The sequence below is a fragment of the Microcaecilia unicolor genome, chromosome 7, assembly GCF_901765095.1.
Source record: "Microcaecilia unicolor chromosome 7, aMicUni1.1, whole genome shotgun sequence".
NCBI lineage: Eukaryota > Metazoa > Chordata > Amphibia > Gymnophiona > Siphonopidae > Microcaecilia > Microcaecilia unicolor.
The window spans coordinates 110,166,139-110,194,130 of record NC_044037.1 but is presented as its reverse complement, the minus strand read 5'-3'; the positions used below and the strand labels follow the sequence as shown (position 1 = coordinate 110,194,130).

The window sequence follows — 27,992 nt, the reverse complement described above, 5'->3', positions numbered from 1 at the left end:
ATGGATGAGTTCTTTGAACAGGTAAGATGTCAAGTCTGACTAGAACTGAAAGGGCACTTTGCTAACTGCTGTTCTACCGCTCCACCACAAAAACCAGGATGAAATGTTACTGTACCAAGCAATACAAGTAGTAGGAACTGTGGAAGAGGATTGAGTGTTCACCTAAATAGGGTTGAGTATTCCTGAAGTACCTATAGGGCCGATTTAACTATTTGATAAATTAGGTGGTGGCCTAGGGTGGCAGCCTATGGCAGACAGGATACTGTAGCTGCAGTCAAAGCCAAGTGACGGGTCCTGATGGCCACACAAACGCAAAGATCCATCAGCAAATACTTTTACACTTTTATGGGTTTTTTACAGCATTGTTTTGGGAGTGACGCTATTGTGATCATAATTGTTGAGTTTCAGTTTTAAAATCTCAAGGAGAAGAGCATAGGGGCCTAAAAGTTAATTAAGCAGATTCAAGGCAGAAGGTTGCCTAGGCAAAGCCAACTTAAGGCATGAGCCAAGTAAGGCACTGATTAAGGACAACAAAAGCCTGCTTCCTGGGTCTGCCCTTCACAGTGGCCAGAGCGTGCTGTTCTGCTCTAGTGTGTTCTCCTTCTTATGCTGCTGCTGGCACAATTACAGGTTTAAATGTGAGAACAGGTACTTCTTTTTCTTGTGTTTAAACTTGCAGCAGTGCCAGCGACAGAACAGGGAATTTGATGCCACCCAGAAGCCCATCTCTCATGGGGATCTCAAATCTCTAATGGTCCAGTGAGCCTGCACAGGGCCCCCTAATGTAAGCCTGCCCCCCCCCCAAAACCACTCCTCTTTCAAAACCCAGCCCTTTCTGTCCCTTCCCACACTGTTCTCCACATAACCCCAACATCCTCACCATAACCCTGACTCACTGCTGACCCTTAGTGGTAGTCTCACAGTACTGCCACTAGGAGTTCAAGTTTCTGAATAAGGGCTTTTCCCCTTATATGGCAGTTTGAATCCCCAGCAGTAGGACCATAAGACTACTGCTAGATATCAGTGTGGCACCCTTGTGAAGAAGGTAGCCATCCAGGCAAGAACAAGTGGAGATTGTTCCTTGTCATAGGAACATAAGTGTAGCCATACTGGGTCAGACCAATGGTCCATCTAGCCCAGTATCCTGCTTCCAACAGTGGCCAAGCCAGGTCACAAGTACCTGGTAGAAACCCAAATTGCGACAGCATTTCATGCTACAAATCCCAAGGCAAGCAGTTGCTTCCCCATGTTTGTCTCAGTAGCAGACTATGGACTTTTCCTCCAGGAACTTCTCCAAACCTTTTTTAAACCCAGATACGCTAACCGCCATTACCACAAAGTTCCAGAGCTTAAGTGTTTGTTGAGCAAAAAAATATTTCCTCCTATTTTAAAAGTATTTCCATGTAACTTCTTGAGTGTCCCCTAGTCTTTGTACTTTTGGAACAAGTGAAAAATCGATTTACTTCTACTCGTTCTACACCACTCGGGATTTTGTAGACCTCTATCATATCTCCCTTCATCCATCTCTTTTCCAAGCTGAAGAACCCTAACCTCTTTAGCCCTTCCTGAGTTCCATCCCCTGTATTATTTTGATCGCTCTTCTTTGAACCTTTTCTAATTCTGCTATATCTCTTTTGAGATATAGCAACCAGAACTGAACCCAATACCCAAGGGGACTGCTTCAAACAGACCCTTTCAAGCTAACAAATGTATACTCTTTTCTATTTCCAGTATTATGTATTTCACCATCATGTACCCAAAACTTGCTGTAAAACCAAATGTACATTCTTTTCTATTTCCAGTATCCACGATGAATTGTAAGCCACATTGAGCCTGCAAAAAGGTGGGAAAATGTGGGATACAAATGTAATAATAATAATAACTCAGTAATCCTATTGCCCTTAATAACCTTTGCAATATTCTACTTCCTCACACTTCAATTAACACTGTCGTCCCAGGCCCCCTGGGGTGAATCATGGTTATATGTGTGGGCAAGGTGGAGGAGGTAAGCTAGCTGGAGCTAGAAATTGTTGCTGGTGGGGAGGGGGGCGGGGAGCTGGCTGGAAGGGAGCTAATGCAGAAGGGTGGAGGTGGGAACTGGCCAAGGAGGGAATTATTGCTGGTGGGTTGGGGGAGAGAAGTTAGCTGGAAAGAAGCTGATATGTGTGGCGGGGGGGGGGGGGGGGGTTGATGGGAACTGATGCAGATAGACTGGCAGGCTATAAAAGAATTGATGTGGGGGGAGGGCACCAATGTGGGAGGGGGGCCAGCATAGTGAAAGTTGGCTCAGGGCGCTACAATCCTTTGAGCTAGTCCTGCGTCTAGTACATCTAGTATGTTTGCAGCAACACTGAGAATTTATTCCATGAACAGCAGGGATTCTGTAGAAGGAAAAATAAATGAATCTATCATGTTCATTTAATGCTCTGAGTCTCTTGCTGCTGCCCTTTCTGTCCTGGTTGTCCCAGCATAGAGCCTTGAAAGATTTGTGGGAATGACGCCGCACTGTGAGATCAGAAGCGCTGGTGTAAATATGGACGTAAATCAGCAAAGGTGGAGCGAGGGGTAAAAAGCAGCTCAGGGACTCCTGATCCCTGGGCTCTCTCCTCTGTCTCTCCAGTCAAGACCCTCCTTCTTGTATGCAGAGTCACTTCATTGCCTACCAAGAGAAAGGGGGCTCCTGCCTTGCCTCCGTGCTTGCTGCACTGCAGTAGCACATTCTGGAGCTGTGTGAGAAGCCAATGACCCTTCTGAATTGATTTATGGAGACTGCAACCTGCTTGGAGGGGAGGGGAGGGAGAGAAAGAGGGGGCAGAGTCGCCTGACTACCACCCAGCCACTCAAAAGCGCTCTTCTCATCTATCTGTCTCAGTCACCAGCCCTCCCCACATTATTGCCTCTCTTACTGTTCCTCCTTGCCTGTCTCCAATCTCTCTCCTATCGGTTTCACTCATTCCCTTTTAAATACTCCTTTTTTTTCCTCTGCTTTTTTTCTTTTCTTTCTTTCTTTCCAGTCCTATTATCTTTCCTTATTTTTCCAGCCTTCCTCTTTGTCTTCATTCTAATCCCTCTAATCAGCTCAAAAGAGTATAATTCACAATATTGCCATTACAAACTGAGATAGAAAGGATTAAAATGCTGGGGATGTCTTAATTCCCTGCAGCATGTTATAGAAGAAATAGAAAAGCTTAGCCAGGTTCTTTATTCCCTGCAGTGGGGTGCATTGAGATAAAAAGAAAAGGCGATCTTCCTTTTAGTCCTTACAGCATGATCCTATGAGTTAGAAAGGAATGAAATGCCTGAGGAGGTTCTTTGTTCCGTGTAGTGTGATAAAGTGAGATGGGATGGAATCACCTGGGATATTTTTTATTCTCTGCAGTGGGATGAGATAGAAACACCTGGCTGGGCATGTTTTGTTTTGGGGTTTTTTTAATCCCTGCACTGTAGTGCAGTGAGATAGGACAAAACCACTCGGCGATATACTTTGGTCTCTGCAGTGTGATGCAGCATGATGGAGTTTGGTACAGTGAGATGGAACTACATTTAGATGTTCCTAATTCCCTGCACTGCAATGCAGTGAGATAGGATAGAATCACTTGGGGATGTTGTTTATCGCCTGAATTGTACCGCAGTGAAATGGGACAGAACCACCTGGGATGCTCTTTCGTCTCTGCAGTGTAATTTAGTGAGGTGGTATAGAACCACCTGGGGATTAGTCCCTGTATTGTAATATAGTGAGTAGGATAGAACTACCTGGGGATGTTCTTTGTTCCCTGCAAGGTGGTGCATTGAGATGGGATAGAACCACCTGGAGATGCTCTTTATTTCCTACATTGTAATTTAGTGAGATGGGATAGAACCACCTGTGGACGCTCTTTAGTGTCCGCAGTGTGATGCAGTAACATAGAATAGAACCACCTTACTAAACAAAATTGTCTTCAAATGCTTACACATAGTTTTAAGGTAGAAGTTACCAAAATCAAAAAGATAATCCAGTCAAAACATGAATGTTTTGAGCTCATATGAAAGTTGTGAGGCCCTCTTCTTGCCATAATGGTGGTTCTCCTAGTCTCCTGGCGAGGTTTGGCATCCAAAGAGACTGGGTGACTCAGGATAACACTCCAATGAGAAGTCTGCAGATTGGAGAGGAGGCCATGTTAGCCAAAACAAATTTTTATGGATGAAATACATTTCTTTTCTGTGTTAAATCTATTCCTGCTGCTTGGTTTCTGATTTCCTGTCTCTGGAGAAGGTCAAGCTTGCTTTGACCAAATTCGCTGTGGAGCTACGTAACCACAGTAGGCCCTCCCTTCATCTAGATTGCACAACACTGAAAGACTGTGAGAAATGAATTCATTTGAGCACACTGCTTGCATTAACAGCCCCTATTAATGCATTCACAGCCTCACAGGAGCAGTTGCGATGTATAATCAGGTGTAAGTGTGCTTGTGAAGTATCAGTTGGAATGACACTAGGAAGAGTTTTCTGTACTCTTCAGCTGTATTGGAGTCAAAGATCCACAAGTCTGTGAGAGCAGCTTCTGCTGTAGAATTTGTCTTATGCCTCAAACACTCTGTATAGAACTGCAAGAATCCAGAGGCTTTCTTGACACATCTATCTGCCACCGCTTACCACTGCATTTAACAAGAACTATCTTCCCTTGGCTGCTAGACTCTCTCTCTGTCTGTCTGTCTGTCTGTCTGTCTGTCTGTCTGTCTGTCTCCCTCTCTCTCTCTCTCTCTCTCTCTCTGTCTGGACTGTTGGACATCTTTCTCCCACAAAATTCTGTCTCTGTCCTTCCCCCATAGGCTATTGCACACTTTCTTGCCCCTGATCAGGACAATAATAAACATGAGAACGGTGTGCAGCCAGGGTGAGGGGGGAAGCATGAAAGGAACAAGAAGCTGCACTCTCCCTGAAGTACATTGGAGAAATAGAAACATAAATACTTTTCCTCCAATACTATGCAAAATACAAAGACGCTACACATTCAGATTCCAAAAGAATGGCACATTCAAATCACAAAACCTAAACTAAGGACGGTGAGCCCGATATTCAAAGGATTTATGCTCCCAACTTTGAGTTATGCTCCTAAATTGGCCTCCTTGAAAATTTCCTAGGGCTGAGTGCCTAAATTTGTACTCAAAATTTCACTAAACTCCTAAATTTAGGAGCATAACAGGTAGGTGGCAAAAAGGGAGGATTTAGGGTGGGGGAAAAAAGCAAGGAGCTTAGCACTGATGTTTAGCAATAGGCTCATAAATCTAGGTAAATGAATGGCAGGCCTACATTTGAGAGCAAAACTTTTAAGTCTAGGCAGCTCAAGCTCTGCAGCCCGTGTCTCCCACATTTTGCAAGAGCTAAGCTATTTTGGCCCGGCAGTAGCATGTGCCTCCACATTCTCCCGTTTGCCTGTGATGACTGGTGAAGATACTGCTTCAGCTGTAGGGGTCACTCCCTATGCGTGTGTTTGGGGTGTGTAGACCCCGGCTTTCTAATGAATACATAGGTCAGTGTTAGCAGGTGGTGGAAAAGGTATCAGTACTCAGTAACACTGACTACCTCCTCCAAAAAAGCCCTGGCTTGACTCTCTCTTTTTGTGCACTGCTTACTCACTGTTTGTTTTCCCCACTCCGGCTAATGTCTTCAAATGGATTCATTTCTCTTTCCTTTGTTTGTGTCCCAATCTGTCTCTTTTCTATCTCTGGCTCTTTTTCCTGTTTCTCTCTCTCTCTCTCTCTCTCTCTCTCTCTCTCTCCATCAGGTAGAAGAGATTCGTGACTGTATAGAGAAACTCTCTGAAGATGTAGAACAGGTGAAAAAACAGCACAGTGCCATCCTGGCTGCTCCCAACCCAGATGAAAGTGAGTATACGAAAGACTTGGGGTACCATGGAAAGTAATTATGGGAGAGAGCCAAGGGTTCATGAAGTGGTTGTGCAGTTTTCAGCCTCCTTTATGGTTGTGTGTAGAGAGACATCTTGCACTGTTGTTGCCCTTCCCATATATGTTCTGGGGTAGGGCACTGTGTATGAAGGAGGCTTTCTGTGCTACTGTGTGTGCTTTACTGTTCTGTGAGGTGACAATGTGCAGTGGAAGGTTATCAGAGCCCACAGAGAGGGGGGGATGGGGGGAATTCCCCAGGGCCCGGCCTCCAATTGGGGCACGGCACCTGCTCTGCGCTAGCATGATTCTTCTGCTCCTGTGTGATGCAGAGCAGAGTTATCAGGCCACAAGTCCCTCTTCCTGCCACATCCCGCCTCGTGTGTAAAGTACTTCCTGTTTGGATGTGGCAGAAAGAAGGACTTGTGCAACAGAGCGGAGCTAGCAGGAGAGAAGACAAGCAAGTAAGTAGGCCCAGGGGGGAGGGGGTGACGTGCGGGCCCGGGAGAGGGGGGGGAGGATGTTCGCCCTGGGCCCAGCTTTGTCTCTCAGCGGCCCTGAAGGTTACCCTGCTTTACTCATTCTGTGAGGGGACAGTGTGCAGTGGAAGGTTATACTGCTTTACTCGTTCTGTGAAGGGACAGTGTATATCATAAGCTTGCACTCTTGCTATCCATACTGTAACAGAAGGAAGGAGTCTTGCAGATGAAATCCAAAAGACAAAGAGCAGAACCAACCAGAGAGGTGTGAAAATCACAACAGTTTGTTCACGAGTAGCCCAACACTGCCTTGTTTTGGCTGAGATTGTCTGCGTCATGAGTCCAGTATCTACAGTGAAGTGTACATATAGTTTAACACTCCTTTGAATGGATAAAAATAACCAAAACGTAAATAATATTGGCAATATTCCAAGCGATTAGTCATACCCAGCAATCAGCTGTGCTTCTATAATAGCCACTAATCTTGTATGTGAGGCACCGCTGATTACCCAACATTACCCAAGTTTCTGGTTTTCTTTAGCCATACAAGGGAGTGTTAAACTCTACAGTTTCAGCCAAAACATGCCATTTCGGGTTACTCATGAGTATTTTTATACCAATATGGCTGGTTCTGCTCTTTCACTCCTGCTCTCCATAGTGTAACTCTGGCAGCTGTGAGCTCCCTCTCCATCCCCCTTAATAACCACTCATACACTCACTCCTTGGTGTTCAAGATCACAGGAAAATGGGAAGAAGACCGAACTGTCTAGCTTGCCCCTATTAACTGCTGTCTGCCATCCCACCCCTTTCACTGCCCGTATCCAACCCACAGTCTTCCCTTTGTCCATGTATCCAGTGTCTACTACCTACCTCTGGGGAAAAGGGGAAAAGTTCCCGCCTCCCTTGGGAGAGCAATGGCACCTGGTAACTGCTGCCCTCTGGGCACTCCAGCAAAGGAGCTTCCTTTCTCCTGGAAATAGAAGACAGGCATATTTTCAAAGCACTTAGTTTTCCAAAGTTCCATAGAAACCTATGGAACTTTGGAAGGCTAAGTGTGTTCCTAGCTCATCCTGGATCTCTCCAGTTCTAAGATTCTTTTCTCTTCCATGGCCCTTATCAATTATTGTTTATTGTTTAATAATTTTCCTATACCGACAATATTGCATGGCAAGTCTAATCAATTTATAATGTACAATATAAAAATTAATTAAAACAGAAAACAAGCAACATAAAAGAGCTCCCTTAAAATAAAGGAAAGGACAAAAGACTAGCACATAAGACAAGAGATACAGATAACGAAAAATAAGCACAGGACCAACATAAAACAAAATCATATACTTACATAGCATTCACAACCCTGCAGGGTAATAAGACTCAAATATTCTGCTGCAGAAGGGATACAAGACAGAACATAGTGCAGCAACCATTCTTATGAGGACAGGCTCTAGTATTTTACACTGCAGACCTTACTGAAATTGCCTAGAAAAGTTAAGAAGTCTGAAAAGCTAGCTGAAAGAAGTGTGTTTTCAAAGCCTTCCGAAACAGACTAAAAGAGCTTTCCAGCCAGATGTGTCAAGGAAGTGAAATCCATAGTGCAGGAGACAGAAAATAGAATGCAGAGTTGCGTGTATATTCCCACCTTGCTCTTGATGGAGATGGCAGAACTAACCTGTTGTCAACTAGAGATCGAAGAGTACGAGCTGGGGTGTAGGGTACAGTTAGAGAAGCTAAGTATAAAGGAATAGTCGTATGAAGAGTTCAATGTGTTAAAGTAAGAATTTTAAACTTAATCCTAGAAATAGAATAAAATAAAACATAGAAAAGAAAATAAGTTGAAACCATTTTTATTGGACTAACTTAATACATTTTTTGATTAGCTTTCGAAGGTAGCCCTTCTTCATCAGATATCATCTTATTTTCTTTTCTATGTTTTATTTTATTCTATTTCTATTGTTTACCTTTGGACGTGGACTAACACGGCTACCACATCTCTCTAAACTTAATCCTGTATTCAACTGGTAACCAGTGAAGGCGTAGAAGGAGTCGAGTAGCCGTATCATATCTACTTGCCCTACAAATAACGCGAGCCACTGTGTTCTGTAGTGTCTGAAGTCTCTTGTTTCATCCTATAGAGACCAAGCAGGAGTTAGAAGACTTGACGGCTGACATAAAGAAGACAGCAAACAAAGTTCGGTCCAAGCTGAAAGGTAAGCGTTGTCATGGATTGTGGGCATATCTAACAGTGGCAGTACCTGTTATTGAGCAGTGAACCACAGGGATTACCAAAAGGGTCTAAGTCACTGGGGGGGGGGGGGGGGGGGGTAGGCAGAGTTAGTTCTGCTTCTGCCTCCGTTGCCAGAAATGCCAAGGGAGAATCATTCTAAAGAGAGGGAGATTCTTCATATGCTGCGACTAGGGTATAAATGTAGAATGATTACCATGCAAATGAAAAAAGCAGCATTAAATGATATTTGCCTTTCTGTGGCATCTCTAAAAGGATATAGGCAGAGTGGAGGCAATATGAGACTGTTTTCAAATGAATTTGTCCAGTGGTTAAAAGTATGCACATAGGTTTCACAGCATGTGTACTTGTAGGTACAGGGAAATGGGATGAGGCAAGGGGAGGAAGTATGCAGGGTTTCTTCCTACTGGTTAGACCACTTGGTTATTCTTCTCTGGAGTTTGCATCTCATGAACGCAATGTTCAGGATCAGTGTGTGAAACTCTAATGAGTGAGAAAATGGGCTCAAAGAGTGTGAGAGAGCCAAATGAGTGTGACATACTCCTAATGGGTGAGACTTGGCCTCTCTACATCTGTGGGATCTGTAGTCCATGTTTCTTTAAGTTAAATGGAAACTACAAGTTCAAGGATCCAAGGGGGCAAAATTGGAATGGGATCAAACTATCCATGGGGATCTGGCCATTCAGAGTACTTAAATATTGGGAAGGAAAGGTGTCCACCACTGCAAAACAGCAACCAATGGAAGCGTTAGTTACCAAGTAGCTACAGTTACATCAATAGTTGCATCTGTTACTGAGAAGTGACATCTATTACTGGGCAATTATATTACTGGAGGAAGTACCTGATACAGAGCAGTAACAGTCAATGGGAGTGTTGGTTACTGTGCAGTCACAGTCAATGGGGCACTCAACACTGGGTAAACACAGAAAACAAAGATTTTTATTGGGAAATAATAGTCTACAGAAGCTGTCAGTAGTAAGTAAAAACGGCTAATATGAGGTGTCAGGTATTGGGCTGCAACTGTCAGTGTGGCTGTTTATTAGTAGCTGTTGACAGCCTATGGATGAGTTCTTATTGCAATAGTTACCAACTGAATTCTTCTTTTTTGGCCTACAGCAATTGAACAAAGCATTGAACAGGAAGAGGGCTTAAACAGATTCTCTGCCAACCTTCGAATTCGAAAAACACAGGTAAGCTATTGAAAGACATCCCTGGATTTTTCCTTTTCTCCCTAGCTCTTCATTCTTTTTCTTCTAGCTTCTTTATCCACTTTGACTTCTCTGTTATCTTTGTTATATTAAAGTTCTTCCAAACTGTACTCTCACTATTTCATTATCTTCTTTCTTTCTATATTTGTTCAAAGAAATCTAAAAAATATGTGACTATCTTTGGGAAAAGGTGACTAAAGTAGCAGATCCAAAATGTTGAAAATGGCTGAAATTTCATGTCTGGGTCCATAAGCAATCTGTAAAAGTTACATGTTTAAACTTTTGTAACTCTTAAAAAATGTTTTAACTTAAAAGGATAGGGGCTGAACTGTTGTATTACAAATTGTTTGCTCCAACAGAATTAATTAAAACCTCATTATTTGTTTCTGGTAACTTTAGTCACCTTTTTCCAGAGATGGTCAAATATGTTATGAGCAAAGATGATACCTGTATTAGATTATTAAATGTTTCAAAAAGCAAGCTTTTGGGGATACCAAAGGTCTCTTCCTCAGTAGGCTAGACCCTAGTTTTGCCCTCATTGCATGTTGGGACTTGTAGTCCAATTTTTGAAAAGCAGGAAATACAGGGCCCGTAGGTGCAGTGGGGAACAAAAGTAGAACTGAATGATCCTATCCTTGGAGTTATTTTTGTGACCATACACCTCCTGAAAAGTCAGGCTCAGAGAACAGAGAGGTAAAGTTTGGAGAAGGGAAAGAGGAAGAGGTGAGTCAGTTTTGATTCTCTAACTCCAGTTTCAAAGCATGCTGGAAGTTCTACAGAGAATCTTGAAGACCTAAGGTAGGGAGTGAAAATGGCCTGCTCCCATCCCCTACAAATGCTTTAACTGAAAGTTACCTGACCAAGTAACCAAGTTCCTATTTCTTCTCCCTCACCCCTTCCCTTGTCTCTGTTCTCTATTTCTCATGATCCTGACTCACTCCTGCACCTTCTGTCTTTCCTGTCACTTTTTTTCTGTCTCCTTTCCTTACCTCTTTCTCTGTCCCTCTCCTGTGTCTTTCTTCCCTTTCCCTCTGCTATCTTTCCTTACCATCTTTCTGCCTCATCCTCTTGCTCTCTCCCTATATTTCTATCTATTTTCTCCTTTTATTTTTCTCCCCCTTTTATTTTTTCTTTGTTTTTTTTCTTCATTTCATATATTTCTTGTCTGCCCTTCTTTTCTGTCACCTCCCCCCTTTCATGCTTCTACATTGTCTTTCTCTCATCCTTGCCTTCATTCTCTTTTTCTTTCTTTGCTCTTGCACCATCTCTTTATTTTCTTGTCTTTCTATTATACCCATCATTCCCTTCTTCCTAATTCTCTTTCTCTCACTCCTACATTTTGTTTGTCTTTTCCTTCTCCTTCTCCTGTCTTTATTTTTTCATGTCCCCTCCCTCTCTCCATCCTTCTTTTTACTCCTCATTCCCAACCACCAAAGCACTCAACCCTTTCACGGAAGTTTGTAGAGGTGATGACAGAATACAATGCAACACAGTCGAAGTATCGAGACCGCTGCAAGGACCGCATCCAGAGACAACTGGAGATCAGTAGGTGCCTCAAACAGTCACGGAGGGAGCCCCAAGGGAAGGGTCACTGCACAGTGCCAGGAGAAAGAGACCAGGGAAGGGGCTAGAGTACCAGGAAAAAGAACCCGGGGTAAGAAGCTACAGTGCCAACAGAGGGAGCCTTAGGAGGGAAGGGCAACAAGTCCTAGGAAAGAGTGCCTGCTTTGGATCACAGTGCCAGAAGTAGCCTTTGGAGAAGCCACAGCACCAAGACTGTGAATATGAGGAAAGGGGCCTAAAAGGGGAGAGTCTGAGCAGAGGGGTCTAGGGAGAAAGACTACGGAAAGTCATAGGAGTCAAATTGTAAAATGATTGGGTTGCTATGCTCAATACAAATTAACCCTCCCTGGACGCAGTAAAAGCATTTTCTGAATACTGGGGGTGCTCAAGTATTCTGTGCACCTTCAGAGCTGGGACCTATGCAGGAAGCACCCAGAGGTACAAAGCCATCTTCTGCAGTGAGACCTTGCTTTTATCAGTCGGGACATTCATATTACTCAGCAACAAACTTACCTTAGATGCCACCTGGGGCAGAGCACCCCTCTCCCTGGAACAGGAAGTTGACGTCAGAAGGGGCAGGGGACAGCAAAGCCGACAGCCATGCGCCTGCTCTGGATACCTCCTTGCTTGGAGGAGGGGGTGCTCCATCCCAGGTGGCAACTAAGGTAGGTATGCTGCTGAGTAATATTTATTTATTAGGATTTATTTACTGCCTTTTTGAAGGAATTCACTCAAGTCAAAAATATAAATGTCCTGACCTGAATGCCCCTCTTCCCATGCTGAGCTTGCATTAAAAAAAGGACTTATTCTCTGATAAAAGCAAGGTGTCGCTGCAGAAGATGGCTTTATACCTCTGGGTACTTCCTGCGTAGGCACCAGTACTGTAGGTGCATCCCTTTGTTGTCTGCACCCAGAGTAGAATGCCTCCCTTGGTATGCTAGAGATATTACTCACAGTATTTTACAAAAAGGCTCTGCTGAACGTGGAGCTGTTGTAAAATATGTACAAGGATGCTGGCATGTACTGTGGGAGCAGTGATTTTAGAAAAATAATGTAGAAAAAGGGCAGCCTCACTTCCATGTATAATTGTCAGCACTTATAATTCAGGGCCCAATATTCAGCCAGTGGGAATCAGCATTTTGCTGACTGCTTTAACACAGTCTCAGAAAAATAATCACTCTCAGTCCAGGAATTGTTTTTCTAAAATGCTTAAACCTTTACTAACAGGATTTTAAACAGGAACGTTCATTGACAAATCAGCTTAACCTCACAAATCAGCTTATTTCTTTTTCCCTGGGGAAATCCCAGGGACTTGCCAGATGGAAAATCAGACTCTTTCAGTGTCCATTTGGCTCTCAGCCCTCCAAGCTCATCCTGCCTGGCAGGACAATCCGGGGCTGCAGCTTGTCTGCTCCCTTATCAGGCAAGCGTCTCATGGGCTTTTCCCCAGCTGCCGGGGTGCATTCAGGACTAGAGCTCCCTGTCTATCCTTCTTCCCCAAAGGTGCAGTTCCTCTCATCCACCTCTGGGCCTGGTCTCTTCCTGCTGTGTATGCGCTGGGGAGTGGGGGATGGAGCAGGGGGGATTCTCTTTTTCTCTCCCGCCGAGCCTTCTTCCTTCAATCTCTGCCTTTTCAGCAGAGATTACTCTTATCACAGCAGCTTCTACTTATTGTGCCGGGTAGCATACCCACTCACTCCACAGGTCCCGGTGAGGGTTTAGGCAACCAAAGACCTCGTGCTTAAAATGGCAGACACTTTTACCTTCATCACTTTTCTTCCCAGTTACCATTCCCTGCCAGTCATTAATGTATCATTTTCCCCACATATCACATTAACAGAACTGTACCAATACATATTCTCCCCCATATACTTCAGCTGGGTATATGCCTCCCCCCAGCCAATAACCACTCCCATCACTCCTCCCAGCCCCTGGCCAGGAGCCAAATATGATTCAATAATCCCCTGGGAGAACTCACCCAGCTTCAACACAGTCACTGTTTTCCCAGGGGAATACACTCTCCTCTCGGTTAAGGAAAAATGATGATTTCCCCTGTATTTTCCCAAAAAATCATTTCTCCCTTAGCCTCAAGGGCTCATTTCTCCCCAACCTCCCCCCACCCCCACCAGTCAATATCAACAGCCATAACATTTTAACAGAGTAACTTGGTTTCCCATAACAAATTCATCATCTCAGCCAACAGTCTCACAGTGTCTTTCCCCCTGCTGGTACTTTATTCAGTTCTCACCCTCACCCATACCATATGGAATGGTTTCCTCACCAGTGCTCCTCCAGGCAGTGTGTGGATGACAAAATAAAATTTCCAGGCATATTATGAATCCACCACCTTCACATAGTGCTTGTGTATGGAGCAGCCTACTTGCCACTTCCTGTATTGGTGGTTGATATGCTCTCTCACAGTGGAGTCTACTGGTCCGCATGCCAGATAGGTGGGATCCGGCCTCATTTTCTGGAGAATGTTCTCCCTGATCCAGGTCTTTCTCTGCATCTCCACCACACTCATCAATTGGGGGACATAGGGATGCCATAACTGCCATATGTCCCACACCAGGTGCTTGAGGTAGCGGTCTGCTCTGCTGAGCTTACGCAGCTTTTCTCCTCCAGCTCACCCTGGCTTATTCCAGGGGTCTCACTAACACTCTGTGAGGAAAGGAGTGTCCAATATTCTCTCCTCTCGTTTCTCAGCCTCAATTTGAGGAGGACAGCCCACTGGGTTACTCACAGTCCACCCTGATATTCCTAAGCAGTCAGTTCACTTCAAAACTGCGCACCACCCACTCTGTGGATACTTTAGTGGGGATGGTGATGTTCACCACCCATGAGGCTAGGCACAGATAATGCAACAGCATCTGGGAAGTCCAGTCTCAAAGTCTTTGGACACACTGCAAGGGGTACCAAGATTCCCTCAGTAGGTGGCTGGTGGTTCCAAAGGCAACCTGCCCAACTTTCCTCGGAGATGCTCCGGGACTAAATTAGGGCCCATGAGGACCACCATCTCCTCCTCTCTCATTGGAGTAGCTGCCTTCTCCTTGGCCTTTTCTGCACCCGCTTGTTTCCTCCTGGCTTGCAGCAATGATAGGTGGGGTTGGGGGCTCCTCTCACATGTTTGGCCCTCCACACTCTAAGCGCTCTCTCCACACCCACTTTTCATTGATGGATATGGTCCAAGAGAGAGGGCTCGGAGTGTGGAAGGCCAAACATGTGAGAGTCCCCCACCCCTCAACCTTAGTGATCTAGTCAGAGGAAGTTTCCTCGGACAGTAGATATTTCTGGACTTGAATCCAGGAGAGGAAGAGAGCCAGATTGCCTTGCCCCAGTGTAGATGCTGAACTGTTAGAAAAAATTGATGCCCTGGGGGAGAAGCCTGCGGAATTGGTGAGGTCCAGCTCCCCTGAGCCTCAACTGCCTCATCACCTCACCAATTCCGCAGACTTCTCCCCCAGGGTACCCATTTTTTTTCTAACAGTTCAGCATCTACACTGGGGCAAGGCAATCTGGCTCTCTTCCTCTCCTTGATTCAAGTCCAGAATATCTACTGTCTGAGGAAACTTCCTCTCACTAGATCACTCAGCCTCAGGAGCCTTGGGGCCTACCTCCCACTGATAAAAGGCTTCTCCACAATGGTAGCTTCGCAGCTGCACTGGCACAGGGGCTCCCTATGTGTCACATTAAGAACACACAATTCTCCTTCCCATGTTCTCTCTGTCCTCCACAGCCAGTTTGATCACCTGCTTCAACCAGTGCGCCATCTGTCTGGGAACCACCACCTTCTCCTCCATCTGGAGTTTGGTCACCTCTGCCCATGCCACATTGTCCCCTGGCTCCACCCCTCCATTTGGCATACCTTTTGTAGGTCCCAGAGGCTATCTCAATCCCTTTTTCGGTACGTCTGATGTCAGGTGCTGCTGCTATGCAACAACAAATGAATTCCACACACCAATTCAAAGCGTAGCACATTTTTTTCCATCTCCTCACTACAATGCGAGATCGGCAGCCATCTTGACCATGTGGGTTTTCCCGCCAAGTACTCACAATTGATTTTATGGTCTCTGCACTGTCCCTCCAACCCAGGCAGCCTCTCTATCTCCCTCTGTATTGCTGGGTCTTAGTCTGAGTCTCTTTCTCAACTCTGAGGCCATCCTCTTGGCTGGGTGACAGCACAATTTCTCCGGTCGGGGAAAAAGTAAAACTCATAGTCTCTGAGCAACTGTCTCTCTGGTGGGCTTAACCCCATTGCCCCATGTTGGACGCGAGTTTTGTAAACCCAGTCCCACTCACAAAGTCCAGGAAACCGGCTAAGCTCTTTAGGTCAGGCACCTGAACCAAGGTCCACAAAAAGTGCTGTCTCTGATGAGTTGGGTGCAGGCTGGAGCCGGGCTAAATCCCAATAAGGCCGGGGGTTTAATCCACCACTTTTTTTTCAGCTTTAACACAGTCTCAGAAAAAAGATCACTTTCACTCCAGGAGTTGTTTTTGTAAAACACTTAAACCTTTACTAACAGGATATTAAACAGGAATGTCAGTGACAAATCAGCTTAAAAGTCTTAACTCTCTCTTTCCCTGAGGAAATCCTAGACACTTGTCAAATGTAAAATCGGACTCTTTCAGTGTCCACTTGGCACTAGCCCATCCCGCCCTGGCTGAACAACCCGGGGCTACAGCTTGTTTGCTCCCTTGCCAGGCAAGCGTCTTGCAGGCTTTTCCCCAGCTGCCGGACTGCATTCAGAACCAGACCTCCCTGTCTGTCCTTCTTCCCCAAAGCTCTCTCTCCCTGTTCTGCTCATGGGGGGCGGGCGGGGGGGATTCTCTCTCTCCCTCCTCTGTTTTTTCAAAAGAGATTACTCTATCACAGCAGCCCCTGCTTATTGTGCCAGTCAGGATACCCCCACACTTTACAGTTCCTGGCAGGAGTTTGGACAACCAAAGACCTCATGTTTAAAATGGCAGACACTTTTATCTTCATCACCCCTCTCCCCAATTACCACTCCCTACCAGTCATTAATGTTCATTTTTCCTGCATATCCACATCAACAGAACTGTACCAATGCACATTCCCCTCATAGACTTCGGCTGGGTATATGCCTTCCCAAGTCAATAACCACTCCCATCACTCCTCCCAGCCCCTGGCCAGGAGCTAAATTTGAGACAGTAATCCCCTGGGGGAACTCACCCAGCCTCAACACTGTCACTGTTTTCCCAGGGGATTATACGTGGAAATTTAATGCTGGGCCATGTCCAGGCAGTGGCAGTGAATTTCTGCATTTCCGGAGTGGTTAAATGCAATATTCAGCACGTAACGAGCTATAGGTTACGGCATAAAGATAGGACTGACTTTTAGGTGATCCTATTATGTGGGTAACCTGGACGATTATTTATTTATTTATTAAGATTTATTTACCACCTTTTTGAAGGAATTCACTCAAGGCGGTATACAGCAAGAATAAGTCACTGTACGAGTATGGCGTAGTATACTACAATACAATGTCAACACAGTACACAATACAACATTTTAATAGACAGCATAGGGTGTAAGCAAAGATGAAACGTATATACAGATGAGAGATAGAGTAACAGGAGTAAGAAAATAAGGAACTAATTTAAAGAAAGTTGCAAATGACATCAGATAAGTGTTGAATATCGGCATTTAACTGGCCAAGGGCCGACTCTGCCCCCGGAATGCCTCCAAAATAGTCAGTTTTCAGTTCGGTGCTAACTAGTTATTTTCAGTGGCACCAATTAACCAGCAACAAAGTTGGGAATTCAAGAAAATTGCCCTCTTAATTCCTTATTTAAAGCCCTGGCTGAAATGAGGACGTTTACGAAACCTATATGTAACTGAGGGCTGGTTCAAAAGTCAATAATTTTTGTTAACTTTATGTTTATTCCCACTGTAAAATGGAAAATTCACATATACATTGTTGCCTGCCCAAAACACATGCTCTTAAAATCTCCGCATCTTGGCCATCTATAAATGCAAATAGCAGCTTTCTGAAATTGCCATTTACATATGTGTAGGCAATCTACATGTGTAAATGCCATTATTTACAATGCAAATGCTTCTAAATGACCTCTAGTATGTTAGGCATGGAGAGTCACAGGAACTGCCTTTAATCCCTGCCCTTTTATGTTCCTGTTTCTGATGTACTACCATTCCAGAACACATCAACAGGCCCCTGCATGACTTAGACAAAAATCTGTAGAAATCTATATAGTATGTGATAGCCTTCATCAGCCCTCAATTGCCTGCATTCTGGATTCTTATTTTAATTAGGAATTGTTTTTGGTATTTTAACCCCCCCCCCCCCACAACTACCCTTGACCCACAGCTGGGAGGACGACAACGAATGAGGAGCTGGAAGACATGTTGGAGAGTGGGAAACTGGCAATCTTCACTGATGATGTAAGTGTCGAAATAATGACTCCTTAATGAAAGCCCAATGCGATATGGAGGAAAAATAGGAGTTATATTAGATGACTTCCTGACGAGAGTCAGATGGGAACAAGGAAAAAGAAGGACTGTGCATGGTGAGAGCTAAGTAGGGGAAGGAGCAGGCATGGGCTTAGTAGCCCCTGATGGGAACCGGAATTTCCTCTGACTGGTAATTTCTTTGCATCTTAGAGCTGTCAATAGTTTACCCCCTCCTTCCCTCCAGCTGTTATTTTCAAATTATGCTAATCAAATAAGTGCATATAGGGCTCATTATCATAATTAGACTGCAATTTATATGCAAATTTAAATAATACTGAATCCAAATATTTACTGGGGCTTAAAGCAGAGCAATTAGTAAGGATGTAGGGAGAAAAGAAGGGCCTTATTGAAATGAACCCTCAACTGTTCCACCGCAGTGAAAGGGGACTGTACCCTCGTTCCTTCATTAAATGTCAATACTTATTCTTCATTAGAAAATTAGCCAATGGAACTTGTGGCTTATTGGTTTTCCTTGTAAACAAACCTATATGTAACGCCTGGGTCTGGGTCTGGGGCCAAACCTGGTCTCTGGGTCTGGGGTCAAACCTGGCTGGAGTCCCCCATGGGCAGGCTCCGTCAGTCCCTTCAGCATTTGGAGCCTGGTGCCTCCACCTGGGGAAGAAAGTGTTAGCAGGTGAAGTTACCTTCTTCTCCCCCCCCCCCCCCCCACAAGAAACCCAAAAATTACCTCTGCGAACAAGGCTGTCAACCAAAAGTTGAACAGTTTTATTGGCCTAAGTACAGATTTTACTATGCAGATATATAGAAGCATTGAAAGATTTAGCAGTGATTAAAGCTTCATTTTGAGATAACCTTTGAAATGCATAGAAGACCATAAACCATATATCATACAGTCTAATACCAACACTTTTAACCAATTACTTCTCTTATAGCCAGTACTCTTTTAACTAAGTAGTTCAACATTTCTTGAATCCATTAGTCCTTTTTTTGCCTAAGCAGCAACTTCTGGTTCCTTCCTGTCACTGTAGGTCGAGTCTTTGTGTGGGTGTGGCAGTGTGGCCTAATTCCCACCCCTTACTCCTTTTTTATGTCCTTCCCTAGTCCTCCCCCCCCCCCCCCCCCACACTCAGTCCCCTAGTTTCACTCTGCTGCTGGAGCACTCTGGGCTGGTAGCTGCTAGATATCCCAGGGAAGGGCTGAGCCAGGCTGCATTTGGCCAATCTCTGCTACCAAGCTCTGAGCGCCAATTGCGCTCCCTGGAGCTAGCTCCTCCGCTGGGCTTCTGGTGCCGATCCGCACCTCATGAGCGGTACTCCACTCCTGGTGTTGACCGCACTGTGGAAGGCTTCCGCCACTGGGGCTTGCCCACTCCCAAGGTTCCCAGGCCTCCTGCCTCACCCTGAGCTGTTCCCAAGCAGGGGCGTAGCCAGACTTTGGCAGGAGGGGGGTCCAGAGCCCGAGGTGAGGGGGCACATTTTAGCCCCCCCCCGCCATTGCCAACACCCACCCCCCACCATTGCCGACCCTGCCGCCGCCGCCACCACCGATTGCCCTGAGTGCCTCCCAAGAGTTGCTGATCTTTCCATCTTCTTGAGGTGCTTCTAGGGTTCCTGTTGTGGTCCAGAATATTAGCTCTGAACAGAACTGTTTGACTAACAGCCTCAGGACTCCCCCATAGAGGGCAACCTCTTCCCCACTAGTCTCAAATAGGAGCCAATGGGTTACTTTTTCCTCATATGGCCCAGAATACCTATCCTCAACAGCACTCTGCAGCCAGCAGTAACAGGGTTTCCCCAATAGAGGGCAACCTCCCCACTGTCAATCTTCAGGAGGAGCTCATAGGGTACTATTCCCTTCTGTGGCCCAGAATACCAGCTCTTAGAGCTCTATAACCAACAGTCCCAGGGTTTCTCTAATAGAGCTTCAGGCTTAGCCAAAGGCCAAACACAGAATCTCTGAAGAACAAAATGTGAGCTATGTTAGGGCAAAACACAAGGATAACCAGGAATCTAAATAAATAAATGATCAAATTTCTCTGCATGATTAAGGAGTTTAAATGCGGTATTCTGTAACATTTGTGGACGTCAGAATAGTGTCAGAGGGAGGCCATTATATAGCAAGTTACAGTAGTCAAGCCTGCTAATCAGAAGGGCAAAAGCCAGAATATGCAAAGTGGACAAGCTTGTATTGCTCAAATAGACCACAGTATTATGGAATATGATTTAACAACTACAGATATTTGGAAGAAAAAGAAAGTTGAAGATCAAAAGACAAACTAAAACCTTTAATAAGGATTCCAGGGGGAGAAAGTACCCCAACAGAACCAGGCTAGTGTTGGGAGTGATAGCCCACCTTGTAATCCACATAGCTTTGGACTTTAATGGGTTTAACTTAATCAGCCTCCAACCAAGAAGCCTGCACTGACAGACAATCATTAAAGGAAGAAAGATTGGGACAAAAGGTTCTTTAACTGCTCTTTTCTACACTTTTTACCCCTTTCTCTGCCCCTTTCTCACTCCCACCCACAGATCAAGATGGATTCCCAGATGACGAAGCAAGCACTGAATGAGATTGAAACCCGGCACAATGAGATCATTAAACTGGAGACAAGCATCCGGGAACTTCATGACATGTTTGTGGATATGGCTATGCTGGTGGAGAGTCAGGTACGGAAAAGGGTGAATAGGTCAGAGAAGGGAGGAGAAAAACAGAGCTTTGTGATATACCTGAATCTCTACCTGCTGGTGAGAAGTATAGATGATGCGGGGGGGGGGGGGGGGGGGGGGGAGAAGATAGAGAGGGAGATGTGTGGGAGGGAGGGTGGGTAGGGAAGATACAGTGACTATTGCAATGTCTGTTTATCTCCCTGCCAGTGAAGAGTGGGGTGTAGGGATGTAAGTTGAGGGATGGATAAGCAATGTGGGTTGGAGCAGGAGAATTGTAGGGAGTAGTATGATATACCTGAATATTTCCTTGAAGACAAAGAAGTAGGTATAGGGATGTAGGTATCACGGAGAGAGTGGTGGATACTTGGAATGCCCTCCCGCGGGAGGTGATAGAGATGAAAATGGTAATGGAATTCAAAAATACGTGGGATAAACATAAAGGAATCCTGTTCAGAAGGAATGGATCCTCAGAAGCTTAGCAGAGATTGGGTGGCAGCACCGGTGGTGGGAGGCGGGGCTAGTGCTGGGCAGACTTCTACGGTCTGTGCCCTGAAATTGACAGATACAAATGAAGGTCAGATATACACATAAAGTAGCACATATGAGTTTATCTTGTCGGGCAGACTGGATGGACTTTACAAGTCTTTCTCTGCCGTCATCTACTATGTTACTATGTTAGAGTGAAAGGGCAAAGGAAAATCTAGGACTGGGAATCAGATATTATTCTTGGATTTCCACCTGCTTGTGGAGAATCAGGTACGAGTAATGTAAAGTGAGGAACAGAGGCAGAAGAACCGGGTAGGGAGGCAAGACACAGGTTGCTGGGTGTTATATTAGCTATCTCTCTGTTGCTAGAGTCAAAAAAATGGGAGATAGAATATACTGGAGGGGAATTACATGAAGAAGGGAACTGCCTGGATCGTTCAGGAGGTATTTACACTGGAGGATACTGGGAAAGGTGAAGGGAGGAAGGTTTCAGCTGCATCAGAATAAGAGCTATGTAGAGATCCTTAGGGTAGAATTCATGCATAGGCAAATTAGGCACATGCCTAGAGCCCAAATGTTTAAGTGGGGCCCTATCAATGGCTGCCAAGGCAGATTTTTGCACTGATAAGAAAGCTTCTGGCAGAAAAAAATGGTTGGGTGGGGGAAGGCTAGAGCCGCTGATGCCCATAGAGATCAATGTATTCTTCCCATCCCTTTACATTGTCCTCCAAGCTGCAGGAGGAGTTGACAAACAGCACTTCTTAGCTGCTATGTCTTTCTCTACTGGCTTTCCTCTACAGTGAGAAAAGAGGGAGGGCCATTTGTAGGAATTTTAAAATGTGTTTTTATTACGATGGAGGGACCCAGGACTTACCAAAGGGTTAATCCTGCCCTGGTCCTTAGAGCTGCTAAGGGTAGACCATCCCAAACAGTGAGATTGAAGGCCAAAAAGTGAGATTTATGGTGTGTCCACAGTATACATCTAGAAAGATTCGAGTGTCGTATTGTTTTGCAAATGGAAAAAAGCAACATTTTAAATGATACTTGCTTTTTCAGGTGCCTCTCAAAGGATATAGAGAGCAGGAGCGTATCTGCGTGGGGCCACAGGGGCCTGTGCCCCCACAGATTTCGCCCTGGACCCCCCTACTGCCGTTAACCCTCCCCCGCCTACCGTCAACCCTTTCCCCGCCTACCGCCGTCATCTACTCCCGAGGTCCGCTCCTGCCGGTTTTTTAAAATATTACTTCAGCTGGCGGGGGACCCCAACCCCCGCCAGCCCAGCCGAGGTCTTCTTTAACTTCTTCATCCTCGTGCTGTTAAAGCTGCATGATGCATCCTTCCAGTTGGACGGAGTTTGACGTCGCAGCACGTTGACGTCCTGCATGTACAACGTGCTGCGACGTCAAACTCCGTCCAACTGGAAGGATGCATCATGCAGCTTTAACAGCACGAGGATGAAGAAGTTAAAGAAGACCTCGGCTGGGTTGGCGGGGGTTGGGGTCCCCCGCCAGCTGAAGTAATATTTTAAAAAACCGGCAGGAGCGGACCTCGGGAGTAGGTGACGGCGGTAGGCGGGGAAAGGGTTGGCGGTAGGCGGGGGAGGGTTAACGGCGGTAGGGGGGAGGGTTGACGGCGGTGGGGGGGTGGCGGTAGGGGGGGAGGCAGCCAATGTGCCCCCCACTCTAGCCCCTGCCCCCCCTACCGCCGAACCTCAGATACGCCCCTGATAGAGAGGAGGCAATATGAGATCATTTTCAAACGAATTTGCCCAGGTAACTAAGCAGTTACCTGTGTAAAATTTCTGGACTAAAAAGTGCCCTCCACTCCATGGTTAAACGCATGTGCACTGATTTCAGAGCATGTGTACTTGTAGACAGAAGGGCAAGGGAAATGACAGGAGAAGGCAAAGAACACAGGAAGTTGTACTCAGCTTTCTTCTTACTGGTTAGACCACTTGGCTTTTCTTCTGTCAGAAATTAGTGAACAGGATCAGTGCACTGACAGTAACAGGCTGATTCTCAGAACTCCCACAGTAATGCCGACAGCGCACACCAATACCGCTGGAACAGTGCAGAAAACCAGCTCTCCAATGCTCAAAGGAAATGATATTCAAAATATATGCACTGTAAAAATGAAAGCAAGGGGGAGGAATGCCCTTGGAGCATGCACAGAAGAGTCACGGTATGCACAGCTCTTGTACACATGCACCAGGCAAACCTGACTGTGAAGCACACAAATTGGTGCCACACTTCTCTGCCTTTAAATATAAGCTTTTCAATGTTTTTCTACTTAGAATACTTATATTTAAGCACAGAAAACAGGCGCCAATGTGTACTTTCACTTTTGGGTTTACTCGGACTCACGCACATTTTTGTCTCAGTACTGGTGCTTACAGGCTTGTACGGGCTTTCTTCAGCTTTCAAAAGAAATCAAAACTGGCAGGTTTTAAACTAGAAATCAAAAGAAATCCTCTCTTCAACCCCCTCCCCCCCCAGCTCTGAGCTGGCATTATTTTTCCACTGGTACAAGCAGAGTTTGTTTGTGCGCTGTTCTTTGAGGATTGGGAAGGACATCATTAACATATGTTTGACTATATTTAAATGCAATTTGCGGCCATCTCTGGCGTGCACGTTGTTTCCTGTGGTAAAGCCCTCTGCGTATTCCACACAGATTAAAATGTGTTCTACTCCCGCAATAATTGACCTTACCACCGGTGGCAGATTTTGAGAATTGGCCTGTAAGACTCTAATGAGTGAGAGAAGCAGCTCTAAGAGTATGACTCTGAGAGTGAGAAAGTCTTCAAATGAGTGTGACTTGTCATCTCTGTTCAATAAATGTGGACATGGTGGGTGGGGGGGCATCTTTCAGATGCTGTTTTAAGGGAAAATTTAGGGAGGGAGTGTGTGATAAGAATGGCAGAGTTGTACAATTCCTCAGAAGTGAAGGGGTTTTCTTCAGGATTTCTGACCTCTCATGCATCTTCTCCATGCCAGGGGGAGATGATCGATCGCATTGAGTACAATGTAGAGCACTCAGTGGATTATGTGGAGAGAGCTGTGTCTGACACCAAAAAAGCAGTGAAGTTCCAGAGCAAAGCCAGGAGGGTGAGTACCATCAGCACTGTCTTAGCCTAGCACAGCCCTGCATTGTGATGTCATCAAGTGCTAAGACAGTCTCAAAATTTGATAGATCTATATTGTAATGCTACCAGGCAGGAGTGGCTCAAAACAGTCTGCCACCTGAGGCAAGGGGATGGTCTGCCGCCCCGGCTCGCCTCGGCTTTGCACCCCCCCCCCCCCCCGCCCCCACTCTGACATCTCCCCCCTTACTTCCTTCCACGAATTTACCTTCTTTTCTAGCTTTCCAAAAGCAGTTCTCATACGCTGCCCTGGTGCCAGCCCCTTCTCTCTACTGCGGCCCGCCCCGCCTCCGAGGAAACAGGAAGTGTGTCAGAGAGGTGGGCCATAAAAGAGAAGGGGTCGGCAGCTGGGCAGCATATGGGAACCACTGTCGCCCTGACTTTGGAAAGCCAGAAAATAAGGTAAATTTGAGGAAGGAAGGGTGGGGGGCTGGGGGCGATACCAGAGCGCAACGGGCGTGGGGGTGGATGCCTGCAAAACAGTGGCACCTGAGACCCCCGCCTAATGGTAGGGTTGCCACTGTCATCAGCCATTTTTACATTCTTGGAATGTGATACAGTTACAATGTGATGTCATAAGGTGCTAGTGCAGAGTTAGGCTAGCAATGCTCTGTCCTACGTAAGTTCATGCCCTTATAGAATATGCCTTAGCCTTCATTTTATGACAAAATGGATAAGCATTAACTATATTTCTTTCTCTCTTTTTTTCTCCTACTGCGGCCTGGATGATTGTTCTTGACGGTAATGTAGAAGAAAATTATGATTATTATTTGTTGTGTAGTTCTGGGTGTAGTTCTCGCCTCTTCCATTGGAGGGACGCTGGGGTTATAAATTTAAAGAATTACTAATAATAATTTAAAACAAAATAAAGAAATGACAACATTATAATTAACAGATGCTTTAAGAGGCACCAGTTCCAGCTACCTATAGTTCCTAATAGATCATTAAATCGAAATTTGTGGGTTACTCTGGTGTCACTTTCTGTGACCTCACCAACCAGGAACCATAGAGACCTTTATGCTAGAGTGTCCATCGCAGCATTTAGCAAGGCAACATAGGGCGGCCATCTTGGATCTAGGCACTAATGGACCTCAGACTTATAAAACAAATTATTCTTTTACTTTATGGTTTTTGTTCCTAGTAACTAAACATTTTGATTTTTAATAGGTATACCATTTCAGTGTTTCCCTATGTGTGAGTGTGTGTGTGTTTGTGTGTGTATATATGTATATGTATATTTATTTATATAACATATATTTTTAAAAGCAAAATTTTAAAATAGAAAAGAAATGACCAAACTACAGTTTTTGTAGTTATTTTACAGTTTTCTAGCACCCTCTGTGAAAGATTGCTGCCCAGCGTGCCTCTTAAAGAAAGGGTCATATACTCTAGCCTTTCTGTAGGGTCTCTATGGTAGGAAGTGCTCATAGTTTGAGCTGGTTATCCCTTGTAACTAAGCCCAATTCCTATGGTCCCACTTCCAGGCAAATCAAATCTGAGTAAATTGGAGAAGGTCAGACATAACTTAATATGGGAGGGTTCTGTCTCACCAGCTTATTTTAACCTTCCTTATTCAGTTCCTGTTTCAAAACATTTTATAATATCTCGTTCTTTTTATGTTATACAAGAACAGAAGTACAAGTCCTGGAATGCCTTGGGATATGCAAAGGTAGCGCCCTTTTGTCACTCAGAATTGAAGCATTGGTTCTGGACACCTCTGGGTGGTTTTTTTTTCGTGCCAAGAAAAGTGATGGGGGAGGGGAGGGGGCTGGTTGCTTGTTTCTTTGATCTGAATGGAGGTCATCGCCAAGTGACATCACACTGCACCTTGGTTAATTTGCCAGCACACCTCCATTTTTCAGGGCAACTTGATGTACTCCTGGTTTTATGATATTGCATGCACAGGCTTGTAGTTCAGATTTCTCCAAGAAAAGCACAAATTACACATCCATAGATAGAACAGGCTGGAACCAGCACTGACTGTCTTTCCCTTACGAATGTGCTTGCTGGAAATTCTAATCAAGGTGGTGGGGAGAGGATTTGTCAATAATTAAAGGGTTTATGCCATTAACTTTTGAAGTTATGCACAAAAAAAACCACAAGATTGAATATTCAACCCCTTGCAACAGCTAAATTATATGCGCAAATTCAGTAGGTGCATAAAATTGTAGCTATATAAGTAGAAGCAAGGCTGGAGGCGTTCCCAGGTGTGAATACAAGTTTAGGCGCATAAGTTTGGTTGTGGTGAAAGATGCACATTTAATTTAATTTAAGAATTTATATTCCACCTCAACTATAAAGCTCCAAGCAGATTGCAGCAGTTATTATCCTAATAGAATATAATATTTTACAATCCTAGGGGCCCTTTTACTAAGCCATTCTGAAAAGTGGCTGGTGCTGTTTATAGTGTGTAGGTTTATCGCATGCTGCAGCCACTTTTGGTGCAGCAGTAAAATGGTCACAGTTGTATATTTTCCTGTAATGGCCATGTGCTAATTTCCCAATTTGCACATGGCCATTACCACGGGAGCCCGCCACCTGTTTACTAGGCAATAAGGACTTTAGTGCTACTCCCACGCTAATCAGGCAGCACGTGGCAATGTACCTGTGCTACCCGATTAGTGCAGGGCCTGCCTACTCTCCACCTATAGACATGCCTCTCCTGCCAAAAAATAAAAACTATTTTTTAGCATAGGATTAGCGCACGCTGATGAGTACACTACCACAGGACGCCTCAGTGCTTCCTGCAGCAGTGCTTTTTGGTGTGCACCTAGGGGTCCTTTTACAAAGCTGCAGGAGGGCTATTGCACAGGTAGTGTGCACCAAATCGGCACTACCGCTGGGGTAGAGTGTACGCCCAGCGGTAATTCCAAGTCTGGCGTGTGCCAAATCCCGTGGTAGAAAATATTTTTCTATTTTCTACTGGGGGGGGGGGGGCATTCCCAGCAGTAATGGGCAGCGCAGCCATGTTGGGGCGCACTGCATGGTTACCACATGGGTACCCTGTGAGCCCTTACTGCTTGGTCAAAATGGCTGCCGGTAAGGGCTCAGGCCATAAATAGGCACATGCTAGTTTTAATTTTTGCACATGCCCTTTTCCTTGCCTATTAAATAAAGGCCTTTCACCTAGCCACAATAAAAAGTGACCCAGTGAGCACCAAAAATACACGCCCAACTACGGCAGGCCACTTTTTACTGCGGCTTTATAAAAGGACCCCCTACTGCAGCATAGTAAAAGGGCCCCCTAATTCTCACATGTATAAAATAAACAAGTAATATTCAGCAGCAGGTTTATCTACTTAAATCTGGCTGAATACTCAGATAAATTACTACTACTACTATTTAGCATTTCTATAGCGCTACAAGGCATACGCAGCGCTGCAATTTTAGCAATTTGAATTTTAGCCTCAGGATGACTAAGCCTTCAGAATCATAAAGAAAAAGGACCTGGATTGAATGTTGCTGCAAAAAAATAAAAATCTGGTCTGATTCACGTAGCTCCTCATGACCCGAAGCCAGGAAATCGCTTACACCCCCATGGAAGAAAATCACTTTTCAATGACCAAGTTTATTTCCCTACAATGCAGCTACTTCCGATCTCTGCTGAGCCCATGAAGGGAGCTACATGTTCCAGTTCCCAGCACAAGTCTCATACTGGCCTCATGCTAACTGGGAAATTACACAACAGACAGCCTTTAAGTAAACAAATGTTATGTATGCAGAATTTTAAACAATAAATACAAGCAAGCAATACTTGTTACAGAAAACATCGTAAAATAGAACAAAGAAATCAGGACATAGCATCAAATAAGGAATTTAAGAGTATATTGCTAATCTATTACTCCCTCTAGTCCTCAATTAGGAAGAGGAACCCAG

At 45.0% G+C, this 27,992-nt stretch overlaps 1 protein-coding gene across 1 annotated transcript; it reads left to right on the top strand.

Moving 5' to 3' along the window:
* Nucleotides 1-24,058, top strand: STX1B (syntaxin 1B). Its single transcript, XM_030209724.1, has 8 exons — nucleotides 1-21; nucleotides 5,765-5,864; nucleotides 8,494-8,568; nucleotides 9,720-9,793; nucleotides 11,248-11,356; nucleotides 17,722-17,795; nucleotides 20,354-20,491; nucleotides 24,014-24,058. The coding sequence occupies exons 1-8, from the start codon at nucleotides 1-3 to the stop codon at nucleotides 24,056-24,058; spliced, it is 636 nt and encodes a 211-aa protein (XP_030065584.1).
* Nucleotides 24,059-27,992: the final 3,934 nt, after the last annotated feature.

What these genes read in the sequence shown, in the direction of transcription:
- STX1B (XM_030209724.1), top strand. Translation starts at nt 1, where the DNA reads ATGGATGAGTTCTTTGAACAG. An exon ending in TGCTCCCAACCCAGATGAAA is followed by an intron (nt 5,865 to 8,493) that starts GTGAGTATACGA and finishes TTCATCCTATAG; the next exon opens with AGACCAAGCAGGAGTTAGAA. An exon ending in TGGCAATCTTCACTGATGAT is followed by an intron (nt 17,796 to 20,353) that starts GTAAGTGTCGAA and finishes TCCCACCCACAG; the next exon opens with ATCAAGATGGATTCCCAGAT.